Genomic DNA, 19,602 nt, shown 5'->3' with positions numbered 1-19,602 from the left:
GGGGTGAGCTCCCGTTACTAGTCCCAGCTTCTGCCAACCTAGCAGTTTCGAAAGCACGTAAAAATAGTAAAAAAAATGCAAGTAGAAAAAGAGGGACCACCTTTGGTGGGAAGGTAATAGCGTTCCGTGCGCCTTTGGCGTTGAGTCATGCCGGCCACATGACCACAGAGACGTCTTCGGACAGCGCTGGCTCTTCGGCTTTGAAACGGAGATGAGCACCACCCCCTAGAGTCGGCAAGACTAGCATGTATGTGCAAGGGGAACCTTTACCTTTTATCTAACTCTTGATCTCAGCATTATATCTGAAGCAGGACTCAAATCTTGGTTGATGATGTCAGGGTTACTTCCAGGAGAAACCTCCAAACTTTGCCATGAAGCTGTCACTGTTGAGTTGGCAGGAAAGGAAGCTTGTTAAATCTATGGAGAGCCGTCCTACAGACTCTGTAATCCATCTAATTTGATTGACATGTAGACAGGAGGAAATAACAGTTGGTTGCTATCCCAGCTGCGAGAGCTTCTTGGTCCAACTTCTGTCTGTTTGGGGTGTGTCCTTCCTTTGCAGCCTTCCCAAAATTGTGTTGTCCACAACACAAATTTAGCAATTTGGTCCCCCAAAAGACTCTTTCCCCTGGTTCACCAATGACCACACCCAGTAAGAGATGCATCAAAGTGACAATTCTCTCAGGAGTTTTGGCAAACATGATTCCTGTAAATGTTTACAATTCCGTTCATGGATTATCAATAATTCAGCTTAAACAAAACCAGCTTGGATCTCCCTTTTGTTTTTTTGTTTTTTCCCTCCTCTAAAAGGTTTTTTGGGCTGTTTAGTTCTGTTTTGTTTTGTTTTTTTTCCAACGGAAACATTAAAAAGCCAAGGCCTGAGATACTTGGGGGGATCTGATTACACTGAAAGATAATTTCCCTCCCTCGTGATCTTAGATGGGCAAATAAAATCCAGCATTTTGAAAGGGGGAGGGCGGAATCACACTGAAGCCAAAGCAGGAGGAGGAGGAGGAAGTCAAAGGCGCATCTCCAACTTTGCCAGAAGACAACTTCTCAAAGCCATGCATTTTTAATGCACGCTGAAAGTCGTAATGGTCTTCGGCTCCTAATGTCCATTAATGATCCCTGCATACCACAAAGATGTTTCTAGCCGATACCTTGGAGAATTCTTTTTCCATCCATCTTTAAACTTTCTCTGAGCTCGCTCGCAGATGAAGGCTGCCAGTGAAACGGGCAGCACCAGCTCCGGAGGGAAAGGATGGCGCTGGGGTTACGGAAATCATACTCGGGTAAGGAGGAGAAAGAAAGAAAGAAAGAAAGAAAGAAAGAAAGAAAGAAAGAAAGAAAGAAAGAAGGGAGGGAGGGAGGGAGGGAGGGAGGGAGGGAAGGGAAAGAAAGGATTGAGGGAGGGAGGGATGAAAGGAGGAAGGAAGGAAGGAAGGAGAAAGAAAGGAGGGAGGGAGGAAGAAAGAAAGGAAGGAAAGAAAGGAAGAAAGAAAGAAAGAGAGAGAAGGGAGGGAGGGAGGAGGAGGAGGAAAGAAGGAAGGAAGAGAAAGCAAGAAAGGATTGAGGGAGGAGGGAGGAAGAAAGAAGAGAGAGAGAAGGGAGGGAGGAGGAAGGAAGGAAGGAAGGAAGGAAAGAAAGAAAGAAGAGAGAGAGAGAGAGAGAGAGAGAGAGGGAGGAGGAGGGAGGGAGGAAAGAAGGAAGGAAGGAAAGAGAAAGCAAGAAAGGATTGAGGGAGGGAGAGATGAAGGAAGGAAGGAAGGAGGGAGGGAGGGAGGGACGGAGGGAGGAAGAAAGGAAGGAAGGAAGGAAGGAAGGAAAGAAAAAGAAAGAAAGAAAGAGAGAGAGAGAGAGAGAGAGAGAAGGGGAGGGAGGGAGGGAGGGAGGGAGGAAGGCAGAAGCGGTTTAGAAAGAAGGTATCTTGGGGAAAAGTTGGGTAGCTTTTTCTGGGGTCTGCAAATGGAAAGGGATTTGACATTTCCCATGGTCTGTTTAGTTCTTTGTGAGGGGAGGGGAGATTTATACCATCTCTTTGGATCCAGAAACTCCATCAAATAATAATTAATTATTTTATTTAGCTTCTGGCTCCAAAAAGAAAGATTGTTAAAAAGCGTATCACAATTACATCCTCAATGAGCCAATAGGAGTCTATTTAATCTATTTTCCAATGCAAAAGTCAAGATGTGATAGAGTTGCATACCGAAAGTCTTTGGGTCTATGATAATAATACCGTAATATCAACCAGCAGCCAACAGAATGACAGAATTGGCAGGGATCTTGGAGATCTCTGCTCCAGATCTCTGCTCTGATTTGGTCAGGTGGTAAATTTGTTCTCCAGCGTACCAACATGGCTTGTTTTGGGTAAAGCAGAATGCTGTCATTCCTTCAGGTACGGAACACACTTAATTGGGAAATTCGCGTGGAGCCCAAGGCTTTCCGGGGGAAAAACATTCAGGGAACAGCCAGATAACACCAAGAATCCTGTTGCAGGACTTGGAATTCTGTTGCACCTCCCAGCCGTACCTTATCCCAAACTTCTTGAAATTGCAGAAATGTTTTGTACCAAACTGAGATGTAAAAAGCTCTTTGCTTGCAACCAAGTTGCTTCTTACAACCTGGTTTGTGGGTTGCTGTTGTTGCGTGGTTTCGTTAAACCTACATACAAGGTAGCAGGGAGGTTTCCTGGCGAAATAAACCGATTTATCTCTAGATAGGTTTCTTGAAGACCGAAGGAAAAACTATCTGGGTTTGTGAAATCACAGGCTGAGCCAACGCCCTATGACGGAAAGGCTACCAACCCCACTCCTTCCTCAGTACTATTTTTCCAAACAAAAAATTAATAATAATGCTTGCTTGTCGTGACAACCAGTGGAAGATCGTAATGTCTTACGTAACAAAGCGGTTATTTTCTGAATATTTCTCTTCCCTCCACCCTGCTTCAAATCTTTATTTTAAAAAGAAAGGAAAGCTGAGACCCAACTGGAAGGCTGGAGCCCAACCTTCCACTGGGTGTCAAGGACACATGACAAGCAGAATAAATGGCATTCAACAGGAAAAGCAGCATTGAGATTGGAGCTGTTAGAGGTGTTTTGTTCCCAGTTCGATGATAGACGTGTCAGGATAGGAAAACTCAGCTCAAAAAGTCCAGCATTGACCACAATACGGGATAAATAATGGCTTTTGCAAGAGCCTGGGTGTTGTTGAACCCCAGTTTGGTGTTCATTCTCTTGTCTGGAATTAAGGAGAAACTTCCTAAGTGTGAGGACAATGAACCAGTGGAACAGCTTGCCACCAGAAGTTGTGGATTCTCCATCACTGGAGTTTTTTAAGAAGAGACTAGACCAGCGGTCACCAACTGGTGGTCCATGGACTACTGGTGGTCCGTGAGAGAATTTGGGTGGTCTGCAGAAAAATTATTTGCATGTTTTATATTGCACTAAATCAGGGGATCTCAAACTACAGCCCCTGGGCCTGATACGTGGAATGAATATTTGTGTTGCTGCAGAGAGACTTCCCCTTTGGGGTCTTCTTGTGTGGGTTGGAGGGGGGCAGAAATTCAAACTTGGGGTCCACTTCAGCCTCCTGCTGTGGGGTTTTGGGCAAAGGCTGGAGGGAAGTGTCGCTGGTGGCGAAGAGCCGGAAGGCCTCGTTCCAGTGGGACTGCATCATGGCCTGGAACTGGCTGACTATCCCAGCCGGCTGAGCCTCCAGGCACCTGTACCTGGCCTTGCACTCCCGCAGGTCTTCCCTCTGCTTGGAAAGCCTATGCTCCTAGTCCTCAGTGAGGTGTTTCTGCTGTGCCTCCTTCTCAGTCAGATCCAATTTGAACTGAGCAGCTGTTTTCCCAACTCTTTCTCCTGGTGGCTGCTTAGCTCCAACAACTGCTTCCTGTTGGGGCCCTAAGGAGCCCAGGTGGGGAGGCGAGTAGAGGCTGGCAAGGCACCCCTTGATGTGAGTGACGTCGAGTTGGCCACGCCCACCCAGTCACATAACCACCTAGCCACGCCCACCCAGCCAGTCATTAGACAGATCGTATTAGTGGTCCGTGGGATTTAAAAATATGAATTTAGTAGTCCCTGAGGTCGGAAAGATTGGTGACCCCTGGACTAGACAGTCATCTGAAATATTATAGGTTCTCCTGCTTGAGCAGGGGGCTGGACTAGAAGACCTCCAAGGTCCCTTTCATCTCATTCGTTCTATTGTTCCATTGAGGTTGGGAGAAAATTCTAAATGAGAATTTTCAATTCAAAATGAGACGGATCCAGTGATCTGTACGCATTAAACAGACTCGGGAGAGGGGGCTCGTCAACCACAGAATTGCGCATTTGTCCTTGGGATTACCTTGTGGTGCCCCATCCAATCCCTAATCGGGTCTGCTCGGCTCTTTGAGATGAGCCAAAACTAGGAGAAAAGAGGGTTTTGCGACCTTCTTGCCGGATGTCAAACCGAATTTTCCCTCTTTTTGTCGGTCTGGCTTTTGAACAAGCAGCTCTATTGTGGGGAGACTCGACATTGGAGCAGCTGCGTTCTAAACTTGGAAGCAGCTTCTCTTTTCCCCCCCCAAAAAAAGAACATAATGGAGAGGAACACAAGGCCTCTCTTTCAAACTTCTCCCAAAAATGTCTTCTTTTTAAAAAAAGGCTCGTTGGGGCCATGGCTCGAGAATGCTGGGTGGAAATCCACCTGCTTTTGATCCTGTTCCAAATCTGCAAGAAAGGCTTGGGGGTTGTTTTTTTTTTGGTTTTTTTGGTGGCTTTTTATTTTATTTTATTTTATTTTATTTGCCCTCACCCAGAATTCAGCAAATTTGTTAAAACGGCCTTCATTGTGTTCCCTCCTGCATGTTGGCTCCGAATCATTGTGGTCTTCATTCTTAGCGGGGGTAAGGTTTTGTTCGGTGTTCCGTGGCGAATGTGGAATTGACCGCTTTCGGGGGCATTTCAGCATTTTCTGCTATCTGAAAACTTTTATGGGTGTTGCTCTTTGTTGGGGTCGGGGTTTGGGCGAATACTCTAAAAGAGATGGATCCGGGGATCTGTACCAGTGGTACAGTGGTGGGTGGGTTTCACATTTTTTTTACTACCGTTTCTGTGGGTGTGCCTTGGTGGGCGTGGCATGGTGGGCGTGGCATGGTTGGCGTGGCGTGCCTTGGTGGGCGTGCCTTGGTGGGGGTGGCAGGGAAAGGTTACTGCAAAATCCCCATTTCCTCCCAATCAGCTGGGACTCAGGAGGCAGAGAATAGATGGGGGGGCAGGGCCAGTCAGAATTTTTACTACCGGTTCTCCGAACTACTCAAAATTTCTGCTACCGGTTCTCCAGAACTGGTCAGAACCTGCTGAAACCCATCTCTGATCTGTACTCATGAAACAGACCGTGGGGGCTTGGAAACCATCAATTAAACGCATATATCAGTACCAACCATTGTGATTTATCAGTCGTGTGGTTGGGTAATAATAATAATAATAACAGAGTTAGAAGGGACCTTGGAGGTCTTCTAGTCCAACCCCCCTGCCCAGGCAGGAAACCCTACACCGTTTCAGACAAATGGCTATCCAACATTTTCTTAAAAATTTCCAGTGTTGGAGCATTTACGCAAGTTGTTCCACTTATTGATTGTTCTCACTGTCAGGAAATTTCTCCTTAGTTCTAAGTTGCTTCTCTCCTTGATTAGTTTCCAGCCATGGGGGTAGCTCTCGGTTCCATAAATAGAAGTGTAATATGATTGTGAGGTCTTTGTTGCTCTCTTACCCAAGTTGCATTACCCACCTAGGTAACATCATCAGTGTTAGGAGGGAGAGGGGTGTACAGTGGAGGGAGGAGGAGGAGGACTGTGGGATGCTTTCTAAGATTGATTGATTTTCTTGCAGACATTTTCTCACCCACCTCGGTAACATCATCAGTGTTAGGAGGAAGAGAGGTATACAGTGGGGAGAAAAGGAGGAGGAGGAGGACTATGGGATGTTTTTTTTATTATTATTTGCATTTATATCCCGCCCTTCTCCGAAGACTCAGGGCGGCTTACACTATGTCAAGCAATAGTCTTCATCCTATTTGTATATTTATATACAAAGTCAACTTAATTGCCCCCAACAATCTGGGTCCTCATTTTACCTACCTTATAAAGGATGGAAGGCTGAGTCAACCTTGGGCCTGGTGGGACTTGAACCTGCAGTAATTGCAAGCAGCTGCTGTTAATAACAGACTGCATTAGTCTGTTGAGCCACCAGAGGCTCAACCTTCAGCTACAACTGAAGTTCAACCTTCAGCTACAACTATTCTCTTCTATGGGTATAATGCAGTGGTGAAATCTGAACGAGTTTGTTACTGGTTCGGTGGCTGCGCATGTGCTCTATGTGCCAAATGTGTGCTGTGCGCATTGCGCACCGCACACCAAACACGAAGTGCATGCGCACACAGTGCGCACCAAAAGGAGGCATGGGAAGGAAGGTAAGTAGAACAGCACACGCGGCGGGTGATTAGCTGTGGTAAACAATCGTCAGAGCCTTTTTTTTTTTTTTACTGTTTTTAAAGCATTTTTTTACTATCTATTTGAGCGAATAGGTAGTAAAAAAAATGCTTTAAAAAAGTTTTTAAAAAGGTTCCGACGATCCTGCGCCACAGCTGTGATCACTGGAGCCTCTTTTTTTTTTACTTTTTTAAATGCATTTTTTGAGGGAGGGTGGGAGGGAAGGGCAATGGTGGTTAGAATGCAGCATTGCAGGCTAATTCTACCCACTGCCAGCAGTTCGATCCTGATCAGCTCAAGGTTGACTCAGCCTTCCATCCTTCCGAGGTTGGTAAAATGGGGACCCAGATCGTTGGGGGCAACAGGTTGACTGTCAACTGCTTAGTGTGGGCTGTAAAAGCACTGTGAAATCTTTTATATAAGTCTGAGTGCTAGTGGGAAGGAAGGAAGGAAGGAAGGAAGGAAGGAAGGAAGGAAGGAAGGAAGGAAGGAAGGAAGGAAGGAAGGAAGGAAAGGGCAATGGTGGCACAGTGGTTAGAATGCAGTATTGCAGGCTAATTCTGCCCACGGCCAGCAGTTTGATCATGATCAGCTCAGTCTTTCAACTTTCTGAGGTCGGTAAAATGAGGACCCAGATTGTTGAAGACAATATGGTGACTCTGTAAGCTGCTTCGAGAGGGCTGTAAAGCATTGTAAAGCGGTATATAAATCTAAGTGCTATTGCTATTGCTATTGCTATTAGTGACTATGTTCTAGACGGCAGATATCCACCATAATTGCCGGTGAAACAGAAGGAAATCTGCTCTCTAGTCCACAGTCTCTGAACCCTGAAGCTCAACCCTGCTCAAAAGGGGTGTTTGTTGTGCTACAGAAGAGGTAGGGAACCCATGACCTTATGTTGCATTTTTCATCAGGGATGCGTTCTTGCAAGAGGCAGACAGATGGCTACATTTCCAGAGTCCCAAGTCCTGTAAAATTGTTGAATCCACAGCTGAATTCCCATCTGCTGTAGAGAGCCTCGCCAGCTGAAATACAACAATACCCAGAAACCCACATAAGTGTTAGCACCTTCCAGGGGTGAAATCCAGCAGGTTCTGACAGGTTCTGGAGAACCAGTAGCGGAAATTTTGAGCAGTTCGGAGAACTGGCAAATACTACCTCTGGCTGGCCCCAGGAGTGGTGAGGGAATGGGGATTTTGCAATATCCTCCTTTCCCCAGGAGTGAAGAGGGAATGGAGATTTTGCAGTATCCTTCCCCCAGGAGTGGTGAAGGAATGGGGATTTTGCAGTATCCTTCCCCTGCCACGCCCACCAAGCCACACCATGCTCACCAAGCCACGCCCACAGAACCAGTAGTAAAAAATTAGATTTTACCACTGGCTCCTTCTCAATGCAGGATGCAGGATCCGGTAGAATTGGGCTCCCGTTGCTGGGTAGACAACCTTCTCTTCATTGATATGATTTGGATTCCTGCTTTCAGAGGACAATTGGACTCAAACATATGAAGTACGGTTGCAAGGCTTGGGTTTGGCTAGTCTAGAGAAAAGAAGGACTAGGGGGGATATGATAGCAGCCTTCCAGTATTTGAAGGGCTGCCATAAAGAAGACAGGATCAACTTATTTTCCAAATCACCAAAAGGCAAGACCAGAACAATGGATGGAAGCTAATCAAGGAGAGATGCCACCTGGAATTGAGGAGAAACTTCCTAACAGTTAGGATAATTAACCAGAGGAACAGAAGTTGCCTTCAGAAGTTGTGGGTGCTCCATCTCTGGAGATTTTTAAGAAGAGACTGGACAATCACTTGTCTGAAATGGTAGGGTCTCCTGCTTGAGCGAGCAGCTAGACTGGAAGACTTCCAGTGTCCCTTCCAGCTCTGTTCTGATTCTGGATTGGAGGACAATCAATGTTGGAGGACCGTATGACTCACGATGGCTTTGGAGGCATGACAGGACAAGACAAGGGATGTAGACTAAACATGAGGAAGATCTTTCAGACCATAGAAGTCAGCAGGAGGTGGAATAGGCCGTCTTTGAAGAAGATGGGCTGTCATTCACTCGCGTTTTTCAAAAATGAGATGAGAAGATGGGTGGACAACTAACTAGCAATAGCTTTTCTGCATCAAAGTATATAGTCTAGGCCAGGGGTCTTCAAACTTGCCCACTTTGTGACTCGTGGACTCCAGTCTCAGAATTCCTCAGCCAGCCATGCTAGCTGGGGAATTCTGGGAGTTGAAGTCCACAAGTCTTAAAGTTGTGAAAGTTGGACATTCCTGATCTAGGCCCTCGATGACTTCCCTCCCACTTCTAGAAAGTCAATCGTCCAAGGTTGGATTGGTGGATGGTACAGAACACCGATGTGCCCCCCAAAGAGGGATGGTTCATTTGTTCTCACATATTGCTAACATGGCCATGTAAACAACCTCATGTGGACTGGGATGAGAATCAGGACTTGCTCATGGTTGAGGACCTTGGAAGATCTCTTGCAAGCCCAACAGGGAATTTCGCCATTGGCCATCAAAGATGTCATTGTTGCAAGTGGATTTTTGGTTGAGGAGAAAGAACTCCAGGAACCAAAAGATGGATGTCCAGTAGGACATTTCCAGAAATAAAGCAGGAAGGCAGGAAAGGGATCCTGGTCATCAGAGATCACAGGGTCACCAATGGCTATTCGGGCTCAGAACCCCTTGGAAAGCAGAAGTCCCCCTTTTCATGGGGGGCGGAGAAGGAGTTGATTAGGGGGTTGCTGCCATGGCCATGCATCCGAAGCTCAGGTGCTGAGGGCAATTTTCCCACCTTCCAGTGGCTTTTTGTACTAGTATTCTCCAGATCACCTCCTGCTCCGGATTTTTCCCAAGCACAGCAGGGAGGCCAGAAACTCCCGTCCTTCCTCTAGCTCTCGTGTCTTTCTCCGGTTTTTCTCTCCCCCTCCCCCTCCTACCGGCGTTTGCCTGTGGCTTCTCACGACCGAGGGATCACCTGGCCTCGCCATACCCAGGGTTTCAAAGCCGTCCCGATCAAACCACATTAGTTTGGGGCGCCCATCTCGATTTGGCGACGGGCTTTTTTTATTTGCCCCCTTCCTCTTTCTGGGGGGGTTATATCGGGGGCAGAAGGAAGACCCCCGGTGGCGCCTCTGCCCAGAGGAGGGGGAAAGGCGCCCTTCGGACCGTACGCTCCCTTTCCTCCTCTCCTCCTCCTCCCTGCGCACCGAGCCCAGCTTCTGCATTCATGCCAGAGGGGGGAGGAGGGAGCAGAGCCGCCCGGGGCTTTTGCCGCGTCGCCTCCTCCTCCTCCTCCTCCTCTCTTCTCCTCCCTTCGCCGCCGCGCAGCGCCTGGAGGAGAGCGCAGCCTCGGTCGCTCGGCGCTGCTGTTGCTACTGCTGCTGTCGAAGGAAAATCCCGACCGACCTCCCGTTGGCTCGCTTGTCGCCGCCTTCTCCTCCCTCCTCCTCCTCTCCTCTCCTCCTCCTCCTCCTCTCCCGTTGCAGAGCGCGCGCTCGCCTTCCCCAAAAAGACGCCAAAGCCTCGCTCCGTCCGGCAGCTTTCGGGAGATGCTGCGGCGAAGGCTGCCCCGCTGAGCAGGACTCCAACCAAACTGGCCTTCCCGGGGGAGCCGCGCGGCGGAGGACACCACCGACTTCCTTAAGGAGCCGCTCTCCGGAGCAGGGACGCCAAGGCGCCCGTCCGGAGCCCACCCGGGGCCCCTTCCCCGGGCCGCGGGGTCTTAACAGGTTGTCTGTTCGCCGGACGGAGAGGGGCGCAAGGCAGAGCCGATTCAACCGGGGACAGGCGCCGGCGCCGATGCTGCGCCAGGGCGCCTGTGCGCCTTTGGAGCCGTCCGGGAACCTGTTGGGTGTCCCGCTCCGGTTTTGCTGAAGGCAAAAGAACTTGGCGTCCCGGGATCGAAGTTGCGGGAGCTTTTGGCGTTGCAGCGGCCGGGGCACCGCCTTTGGGAAAAGGGGGGGGAGCATCCTTTCCTCCCTCCGTCGCCCAAGGGCGCACGCCTTTCCCTCCTCCGCCAGAGTCCCTCGGCGGGCACACCGGGAGCGGGGAAGACGGCCTAGCTTGCCGTCCCGCCGCTTCCTCTTCCTAGATCCCGAGGGGCGGCGAGAGCAGCATGCTGGGGGCCTCCCCCGCAGGCAGCGCCCGCAGCCCCGCCGAGTGACCCTCCAGGGTGGCGGCTATGGCGGCAGCCATCGCCAGCTCCCTAATCCGCCAGAAGAGACAAGCGAGGGAGCGCGAGAAGTCCAACGCCTGCAAATGTGTCAACAGCCCCAGCAAGTCCAAGACCAGCTGCGCCGACAAGAAGAAGCTCAGCGTCTTCTCCCGGGTCAAGCTTTTCGGCTCCAAGAAGAGGCGGAGGAGGAAACCAGGTGAGGTGCGGGGGGGCACGGGACTGAGAGGCGGTATGGAGGCAGCAGAAGGGGCGCGGTGGGGGGGGGGTCCCGGCGAGGCTGTTGCTTCCCTGGAGTGGTGGACATCGGGGAGTCTTGTCCTTCTGCGCTCTAAGCTTTGGCCAGGTGGCTCAATTGGGAAGTGCTGCAGTCTCAAGCATTGAGATGAATTCACCTGACCCAAAGGAGCCGGCTGCGTTTTAATGGGGGTGCCTCGAGCCTTGAGGGGGAGGGTTGAGGGTTCATGCCAAGAAAGCCACCAGCATATCTTGAGGGAAAGCAACTCCTTCTGGGGGGGGGGTCTTACCAGAGCTAGTTCTTGGAGAACGCTAGGCCATCAGTCCCTTGGGTGGAAGGCTCTTTCAGTGGTGAATGAGGCAAGGATAGCAATTGCAATAGCAGTTAAACTTATATACCACTTTACAGTGCTTTACAGCCCTCTCTAAGTGGCTTAGAGTCGGCATCATGCCCCCAACAATCTGGGTCCTCATTTTACCGACCTCGGGAGGATGAAAGGCTGAGTCAACCTTGATCCTGTTGAGATTTGAACTCATGGCAGTGAACTGAATTAGCCTGAACTACTGCATTCGGAAGGAAGGAAGGGAGGGAGGGAGGGAGGGAGGGAGGAAGGGAGGAAAATAGCAATAGCACTTAGACTTATATACCACTTTACAGTGCTTTGCAATCCTCTCTAAGCGGTTTACAGAGTCAGCCTCTTGCCCGCAACAATTTGGGTCTTCATTTTACCCACCTTGGAAGGATAGAAGGCTGAGTCAACCTTGATCCTGTTGAGATTTGAACTCCTGGCAGTGAATTGAATTAGCCTGAAATACTGCATTAGGAAGGAAGGAAGGAAGGAAGGAAGGAAGGAAGGAAGGAAGGAAGGAAGGAAGGAAGGAAGGAAGGGGGAGAGTGGAGTTTGAAGACGTAAGGAGATGGATGGAAGAAAAAGGAAGGAAGGAAGGAAAATAGCAATAGCACTTAGACTTATATACCACTTTACAGTGCTTTACAGCCCTCTCTAAGTGGTTTACAGAGTCAGCCTCTTGCCCCCAACAATCTGGGTCCTCATTTTACTGACCTCGGAAGGATGGAAGGCTGAGTCAACCTTGAGCCAGGTGAGATTTGAACTGCCAAATTGGATAGATATAAATTGGATCTATCCTGAGCTGCAGGAGCAAGAAAAGAGGTGGGACCTTCCATGGTATCTCCAGATCACCTCTCAGATGGAGAAACCAGAGGTTGAAGAAGATTGGAGTCAACACAAACACTTGCGTGTTGCAGAAGAAGTGCCTTCTAGGATCCGAACCACAGGGGACCTCTAAGAGGTCTTGTCCTTCGGGCGCAGAGTCTTGGGCTACACGAAACATTTGTTGGACTCCGAGAGAAGGGTGGTGCCTTGATGTTTTGGTTTCTTCTCTCATTCAAATGTGAGCCAAATTGTGAGGGATGCCTTCCGCCATGGTTTGTCTGGACCAGCTGTCTGGACCATTGGCTGGCTATAGGAGCCATAGTCCAATTTATCTGGGCTGGGGGAGATGGTGAGGCTATTCCAATTCTTTTTCTTTAGGACTGAAAGTATCCAAAAGATTGGACGCAGGTCATACCTGAGTCTCCTTTCTCAATGGTCTTCCTTTCCCAACATCAAGGTGAGCCACCTATGTAAGTTACAGTTGCCGTGTTGGATGGAACTGAGCCAGTGACAGTCCCGTAGTCATACAATGGTGGATCTCTAAAGAGATCCCTGTACACGCCCTTGGTGAGATCTCTTGGAGAAATTATAGGAAGCCCGGTGGTCAGTTTATGTCATGGGACCATTGTAAGAAATGGAGGGGGGACAGCTGGTTGATGATGCTGGAGAAGACTCAAAGACGGGCAAGGTTAGCCCATTCTGTAGGCGAGTTGATCCATGGAACTCATGTGCAGAAGAAACAAGGAACTTTGGGTGCAGAACATCAGGAACATACAACCAGGAGGTCACTCTTAGTGTTACATCTCACATGCCAGCTTTTAAAGCCTGGCTTAATTAACAGGAGGGGAATAATACCACATTTCACTGTGGTATTATTTGGGTGACGGTTTTGCAACCAGCATGATATAGTGGTACCTTGTACTGGATGCCTAGGTTGGCATTGGTGGTTAACTTTGTGTAGGTCAATTTTCAGAAAATGCCAGACTTACAGCCACATGGACAAAGGTTCCTGGTGTGGAGAAATGACAGCCAGATTTCCTCTTCTTTGCTGTTCAGAATTCAGCAAGAAGACTAAGGGAGGGAGGGGGTGGGGGGTTTTTTGCTTTTTTTTTTTTGCATCGCATTTCAATCATGCGCAGGGTTTAAAAACCAGCGGACAAGTGGAAGGTGAAGAACTTCGACTCCTTCAGTTCTTGGTTTTATATGGTATTTTTTTAAAAATATTTTTTTTAAAAAAAGAAAAAGAAAAATATAGTCCTCTTTCTGTTCGCAAACCATCTTCTTCCCTCTTCTGGTGCTCACCAAGTTATTTCATTTGTGGGAGAGGACGAAAAAGAAAAAGAAAGAAAAAATTGACAAAAAAGACGTCTTGCTTTTATAGTTTGAAGTGAGAATTTAACCAAGGAAAATCATCACATTTTGCAGAAGATGGGCAAGGATTTCAACGTTCTGCGCTTTAACAGAAGTCAAATCCCGGTGGTTTCTATTCCATGATTAAAATATAAAAGCTAGAGGGGAGCAGTTTGCTGTGAAAGCATCTGTAAATCAGCCTCCTCCTTCTTCTTCTTCTTCTTGTTCTTCTTGTTCTTGTTCTTCTTGTTCTTCTTGTTCTTCTTCTTCTTCTTCTTCTTCTTCTTCTTCTTCTTCTTCTTCTTCTTCTTCTTCTTCTTCAGAAGAAGAAGAAGAAACCACCCAACACAAAAATATTTCTCAAATCTTCCTCAGGGGAAAGAAAACATTTGAAAAATGAGGTGGCTTTGCATATTCAAGGATTTGCATAGTCCAGATTTGTCACAAAATAAACAAATGGGTTTATTCGACTTATTGGTATGTCATTCTCTGCGGATATATTCACACAGACGGACTCCTCTCACCTGTCCTTAAGTGATCTGCAAAGAAAAGCATTCTTGTAGGTTTTTCATGTAATATTCTGGTAAAAAAAAAAGATAATAATGTTATTTTAAACATTCTTTAAAATAAATAAATTAACTGGGCTTTGAAAAAGGAAAGGGGTACAAGGAAGAGAAATTTGGCTTCTTTTAGGTCTGGCCCCCATCAGCCCGCACACACAAGAGCCAGTCCTAGATTTGATGGAAATTACAGGCTGTTTTAATTCTTACGCAGCAATGGAATTTATTGTCCAGGGAAGGGCATCCTGGAGCTCCTACACAGCTGCCCTCCAAGGAGAACAGCTACGTAACACTTCAACCCCCTGTTTGTCACTGATTGATGGATACACCACTTTTTCCTTTCTTTTGGAAAAGCCCTTACCTGGAACAGTAGTCCTAACTCCAGGTGAAAAACCAGGTTGGTTATCTCAAAGGTGTGTGGGTTTCCCCCCGCCCAAAAAATACAATTTTTTTTCTTTCGAAATGTTTTGCTTCCCATCCCAGAAGCTTCTTCAGTTCTAATTGATTGGTGGGGAATGGAAGGATTTATGTTCTGCACACAGGACAGAATAGAGTAGAGTAGAGTAGAGTAGAGTAGAATAGAATAGAATAGAATAGAATAGAATAGAATAGAATAGAATAGAATAGAATAGAATAGAATAGAATAGAATAGAATAGAATAGAATAGAATTTTTATTGGCCAAGTGTGATTGAACACACAAGGAATTTGTCTTTGGTGCATAGGCTCTTAGTGTACATAAAAGAAAAGATACCTTCAAGATACAACACTTACAACACTTAATGATAGTCATAGGGTACACATTTAACACTTAATGATACAACACTTAATGATAGTCATTAAGGCCACAAAAAGCAATCAGGAATTTATATCAGTATAAATTGTAAGGATACAAGCAACAAAGTTACAGTCATAAGTGGAAGGAGATGGGTGATGGGAACGATGAGAAGATTAGTAGTAGTGCAGATTTAGTCAATATTTTGACAGTGCTGAGGGAATTATTTGTTTAGCAGAGTGATGGCGTTTGGGGAAAAACTGTCCTTGTGTCTAGTTGTCCTGGTGCGCAGTGCTCTATAGCATTGTCATTTTGAGGGTAGGAGTTGAAAGAGTTTATGTCCAGGATGTGAGGGGTCTGTAAATATTTTCACAGCCCTCTTTTTGACTCGTGCAATATACAGGTCCTCAATGGAAGTCAGGCTGGTAGCCATTGTTTTTTCTGCAGTTCTAATGATCCTCTGAAGTCTGTCTTCTGTCTTGTTGGGTTGCAGAACTGCAAAGAATATAAATCTTTTCATTCCCCACCAGTCAAATTAGAACTGAAGTAGCTTCTGGGGTGAGAAGCAAAATGTTTTCCAAGAAAAAAAAAACTAAGAAAGTCCAGTTGTGATTTGGAAAAGCACCTTTGGGACAACCATGACCTGGATGACTGAGAATCTACATAGATAACCAGATTGGTTGTCAACTCATTGTCCTTTTACGTGGATTGGTACTTAAAGAAATGTGATATAGTTACATACCCCTGGCATGTATTCGATTAGTTGTCCTTTTGATCCTGTGAAACGACTTTTAGGAGTCTTGGCAGGGTGGGGCGGGAGGGTGTCTTTTATGGTTTCCAGAAGCTCTTTGTAACATGGGGACCCACAGACTATATCTCTACCATAGATATGTATGTCTTAATCCTGCCCTCTTCCTTAAATATACAGTTAAAGTGAGTTGTATTCTGGAGTGGAAATCAGGTTAATGAGATTGCTTAGTCAGTGCGCAGCTTTCACAAAGCAGGTTATGTCTATTAAGATCTTGGCTAGGTGATATGGGAAAAGATTTGAGAATGGAATCCACAATTCCTTTCGACTGGAGTTTCCTAACTGGGCTTGAGTTTTGATCTAAGATAGCCCCTCACTGGAGAAGAGCCTAATGCTGGGAAAGATTGAGGGCAAAAGAAGAACAGGACGACAGAGAATGAGGTAGCTGGATGGAGTCACTGAAGCAGTTGGCAAAAGCTTAAATGGACTCCAGAGGATGGTAGAGGACAGGAAGGCCTGGAGGAATGCTGTCCATGGGGTCACGATGGGTCGGACATAACTTTGCAACTAACAACAAAAGCCCCTCATGCTCATGTCAAACTAACTTTGATGGATGTCTTGGTGGTATTTTCTGGGAGGAGTTTTCCTTTGATGTTTTATATGAGGATGAGTCTAAATTTTGATTTCAGCCCTCCAAGGTCTTTGGGGTATTTCTATGAATTTGGTTCAAGGAGGACCTGTCTTTAACTTCGGATGCTTGTTCCAGCAAGATTTACATCCATGGTGGTGTGTGTGAAGAGGTTTTGTGATTGCGCCATTGAGTGGTTTCCATCTTAGAAGGACCGTGCAAAATATTGGAGCCTGGATGAATTTCCTCAGCTTGGGGAAGGTTGCGTGCAAATGTTGAGACTCTTGAGTTGAATGTGGTCAACAGCCAAAAAATATTTAAAAGATTAGCATGTTTCCTGACCGTATTTTGTGGACAATCCTAAAATTCTTTGAAGTCGCGACCCTTGAGTTTTTGGACATGACCAACCTTACTAAAGACATGGTGGTTCTTAAGATTTTATCGCCCAGGCAATAATCAGCAGGGTTCACAGCTACTCTAGAAACAAAGGTTATTAACCCAAATGGTTAGATTCATACAATGCTCTATGCCTCAGACAAGCAGCTATCTGTGCCATCATCTATTCATAGGCTGGCAGGCCATAGGAGATCAACTAGCAACCATTTTAGCAAGCCTGTTCCTCTCTTAAAGAATCTCAGATCATTTTTAAAAAGTGTATTTCCTTCTAGCTGGTGCCATTCTAATCTTAACAGAAATCCAGGTTTTGTTCCTTTGGTCATGTAATATGTTGGAATTTTGATCCTCTATCAAGATTTTCAGGATTTAATGTCAGCCACAGAACTTTATAGCCTGCAGAGCGGTTGCTGTCCAAGGTGCTGATGTCATCTCCCTCTCCCTCTCCCTCTCCCTCTCTCTCTCTCTCTCTCCCCCTCCCTCCCTCCCCCTCTCTCTCTCTCTCTCTCTCTCACACACACACCCATCACAGAGAGAGAGAAAAAACATCTCTCTCTATCCCTCTGTCGGTCAATCTATCTAAAATATCTATCTATCTGTCTATCTTGTCCATTTATCTACCTGCCTGTCCTCCCTCCCTCCCTCCCTTTCTTCCTTCTCTACCTACCTACCTACCTATCTGTCGTATCTATCTATCTTGTCCATTTATCTACCTGCCCATCCTTCCTTCCTTCCTTCTTTCCTTCCTTTTCTACCTACCTACCTATCTGTCGTGTCTATCTATCTATCTTGTCCATTTATCTATCTGCCCATCCTTCCTTCCTTCCTTCTTTCCTTCCTTTTCTACCTACCTACCTATCTGTCGTGTCTATCTATCTATCTTGTCCATTTATCTATCTGCCTGTCCTTACTTACTTACTTACCTACCTAGCTACTTACCTACCTACTTACTTATCATATCTATCTATCTTGTCCATTTATCTACCTGCCTGTCCTTCCTTCCTTCCTTCCTTCCTTCCTTCTCTACCTACCTACCTATCTGTCATATCTATCTTGTCCATTTATCTATCTACCTGTCCTTACTTACTTACTTACCTACTTACCTACCTATCTACTTACCTACCAACCTATCATATCTATCTATCTTGTCCATTTATCTACCTGCCTGTCCTTTCTTTCTTCCTTCCTTACCTACCTACCTACCTATCATATATCTATCTTGTCCATTTATATGCCTGTCCTTCCTTCCTTTCTTCCTTACCTACTTACCTACCTACCTACCTACCAATCATATATCTATCTATCTTGTCCATTTATCTATCTGCCTGTCCTTCCTTCCTTCCTTCCTTCCTTACCTACCTACATAACTATCTTGTCCATTTATCTATCTGCCTGTCCTTACTTACTTACTTACCTACCTACCTACCTATCTAACTATCTTGTCCATTTATCTATCTGCCTGTCCTTACTTACTTACTTATTTACCTACCTACCTACCTATCATCTATCTCAAACCATAGGAAAGTTTCTAATCCCATTTCTTTCTTCTTGGGGGTGTGGGAACCGAGGCAAAGCTTTTGGCCTGCTTGAACCCGACATGAATACAACAACAGATTCCGGCTCCTAACCTTTCCTGCTTGTTTGTTTTGTTTTTACAGAGCCACAGCTGAAAGGCATCGTCACAAAACTTTACAGCCGGCAAGGATATCATTTGCAGATGCAAGCAGATGGAACCATTGACGGAACGAAAGAGGAAGAAAGCACATACAGTGAGTTATATTGTTAGACACACAAGAGCCCGTGTGGTTTGTTTGCACAATCTGTTGGTAGTCCATATGCACGGGTGTTGTTGTTTTTTTCCGAAGGCCGGGCTCATTTGGAAGGGACGTCATCGCTGCATTCATGTTTGCTGTGTAACCTGCCGAAGGAGAGAAACACTTAGACACAAGATAAACCTGCAGAGGTTCTTCTGCTTTCTGCAAAACTGGCCCCAGCGTTATCCCCATGGATATAGATGATGGATGAATCCACCATCAGTTTATTCTGGGTTGGGCTTTTAAATGATCCGATTAGGAAACGTTCGTTTCCCATTTCATTTTTACCTGGTTTAAAAACCATACTGCTGTTGTCATGTCAGAATAGGGAGAATGAAGTGTTCCCACTTTATGTGGCGGTGACGATGCTAGAAGCAATTAATCCTAGGGGCCTTTTTGTTTCCATAAATCCTGAGGCTCCATTCCATTTGTCTCAGTGTGCAACGGAGCATTCGTACATTTCAGTAAATAGGACGTGTATGAATTTGGGGTGGGTGGGGGGAGGAATAACCTTTTGAGTGTGGCGGTGCAGAGATTAGGAAACTATTTCAATTCTTTCCCCTCCGATGCAAACCTTCATTTACGGGTTTCAAAACGAGGAGCTTATCGTTCTCGCCCCGAGTAATTCATGGCTTGAAATAGAATGGTCTGTCCTGGCTTCTAAAATTCGGAACAGAGATCAGATAGCCATCTCTTCTGCACACACACAAGAAAAATGTTTCAAATCTTTTCCTTTCTTTCCTTTTTGCTCTTCTGTAGTAAAGACAACAGTGGAATTTCTAAGAGGCCCAACAGAAGTCATGTTTGTATCCCCAGCTGAGATTAGGAGAACATCTTCAGCATTTACTGTGTTTTCCCCAAAAATAAGACCGGGTCTTATATTAATTTTTGCTCCAAAAAACCCATTAGGGCTTATTTTTCTGGTTAGGTCTTATTTTGGGGGCAAATACGGTACTAAATGCATCTATCTGGCTGGCAGTCTTAACTGGGGCTTATTTTGGGGGTAGGGTTTATATTACGAGCATCCTGAAAAATCAGGCTAGGACTTATTTTCCGGTTGGGTCTTATTTTTGGGGAAACAGGGTATTAGGAGGGGGTTGCATGTTCCAGTAGGAAATAAAGAGTAGTCAGATTTGTGGGGACTGTAGGCAAATGCCTTCTCTGCTACCTTTAAGGATTTTCAGAAGATCCGGTGACAAGAGAATGGCTGGTTCAATGCTGAAGGTTTCATTTTTGGTTCCTACTCCTGTGGAAAGGATGAGGAATCATCTCCATCT

General features: G+C 46.3%; 1 protein-coding gene across 5 annotated transcripts in view; it reads left to right on the top strand.

Moving 5' to 3' along the window:
- FGF13 (fibroblast growth factor 13) overlaps positions 1-19,602 on the top strand; it is a 138,922-nt gene that overhangs the window by 93,611 nt on the left and 25,709 nt on the right. For 4 of the 5 annotated variants that reach the window (XM_058197218.1, XM_058197216.1, XM_058197214.1 and 1 more), the window contains one exon: positions 18,170-18,280. In XM_058197218.1, coding sequence (XP_058053201.1) covers positions 18,170-18,280 — 111 coding nt within the window. Of the gene's footprint in view, positions 1-10,640; positions 10,847-18,169; positions 18,281-19,602 lie in introns of those variants that run through there. The other variant, XM_058197215.1, reaches the window with a different exon arrangement.

This window comes from Ahaetulla prasina, chromosome 11, assembly GCF_028640845.1.
Source record: "Ahaetulla prasina isolate Xishuangbanna chromosome 11, ASM2864084v1, whole genome shotgun sequence".
Taxonomy (NCBI): Eukaryota; Metazoa; Chordata; class Lepidosauria; order Squamata; family Colubridae; genus Ahaetulla; species Ahaetulla prasina.
Note: the sequence above shows the minus strand (reverse complement) of the source record. Positions and strands in the feature narration are given on the sequence as shown.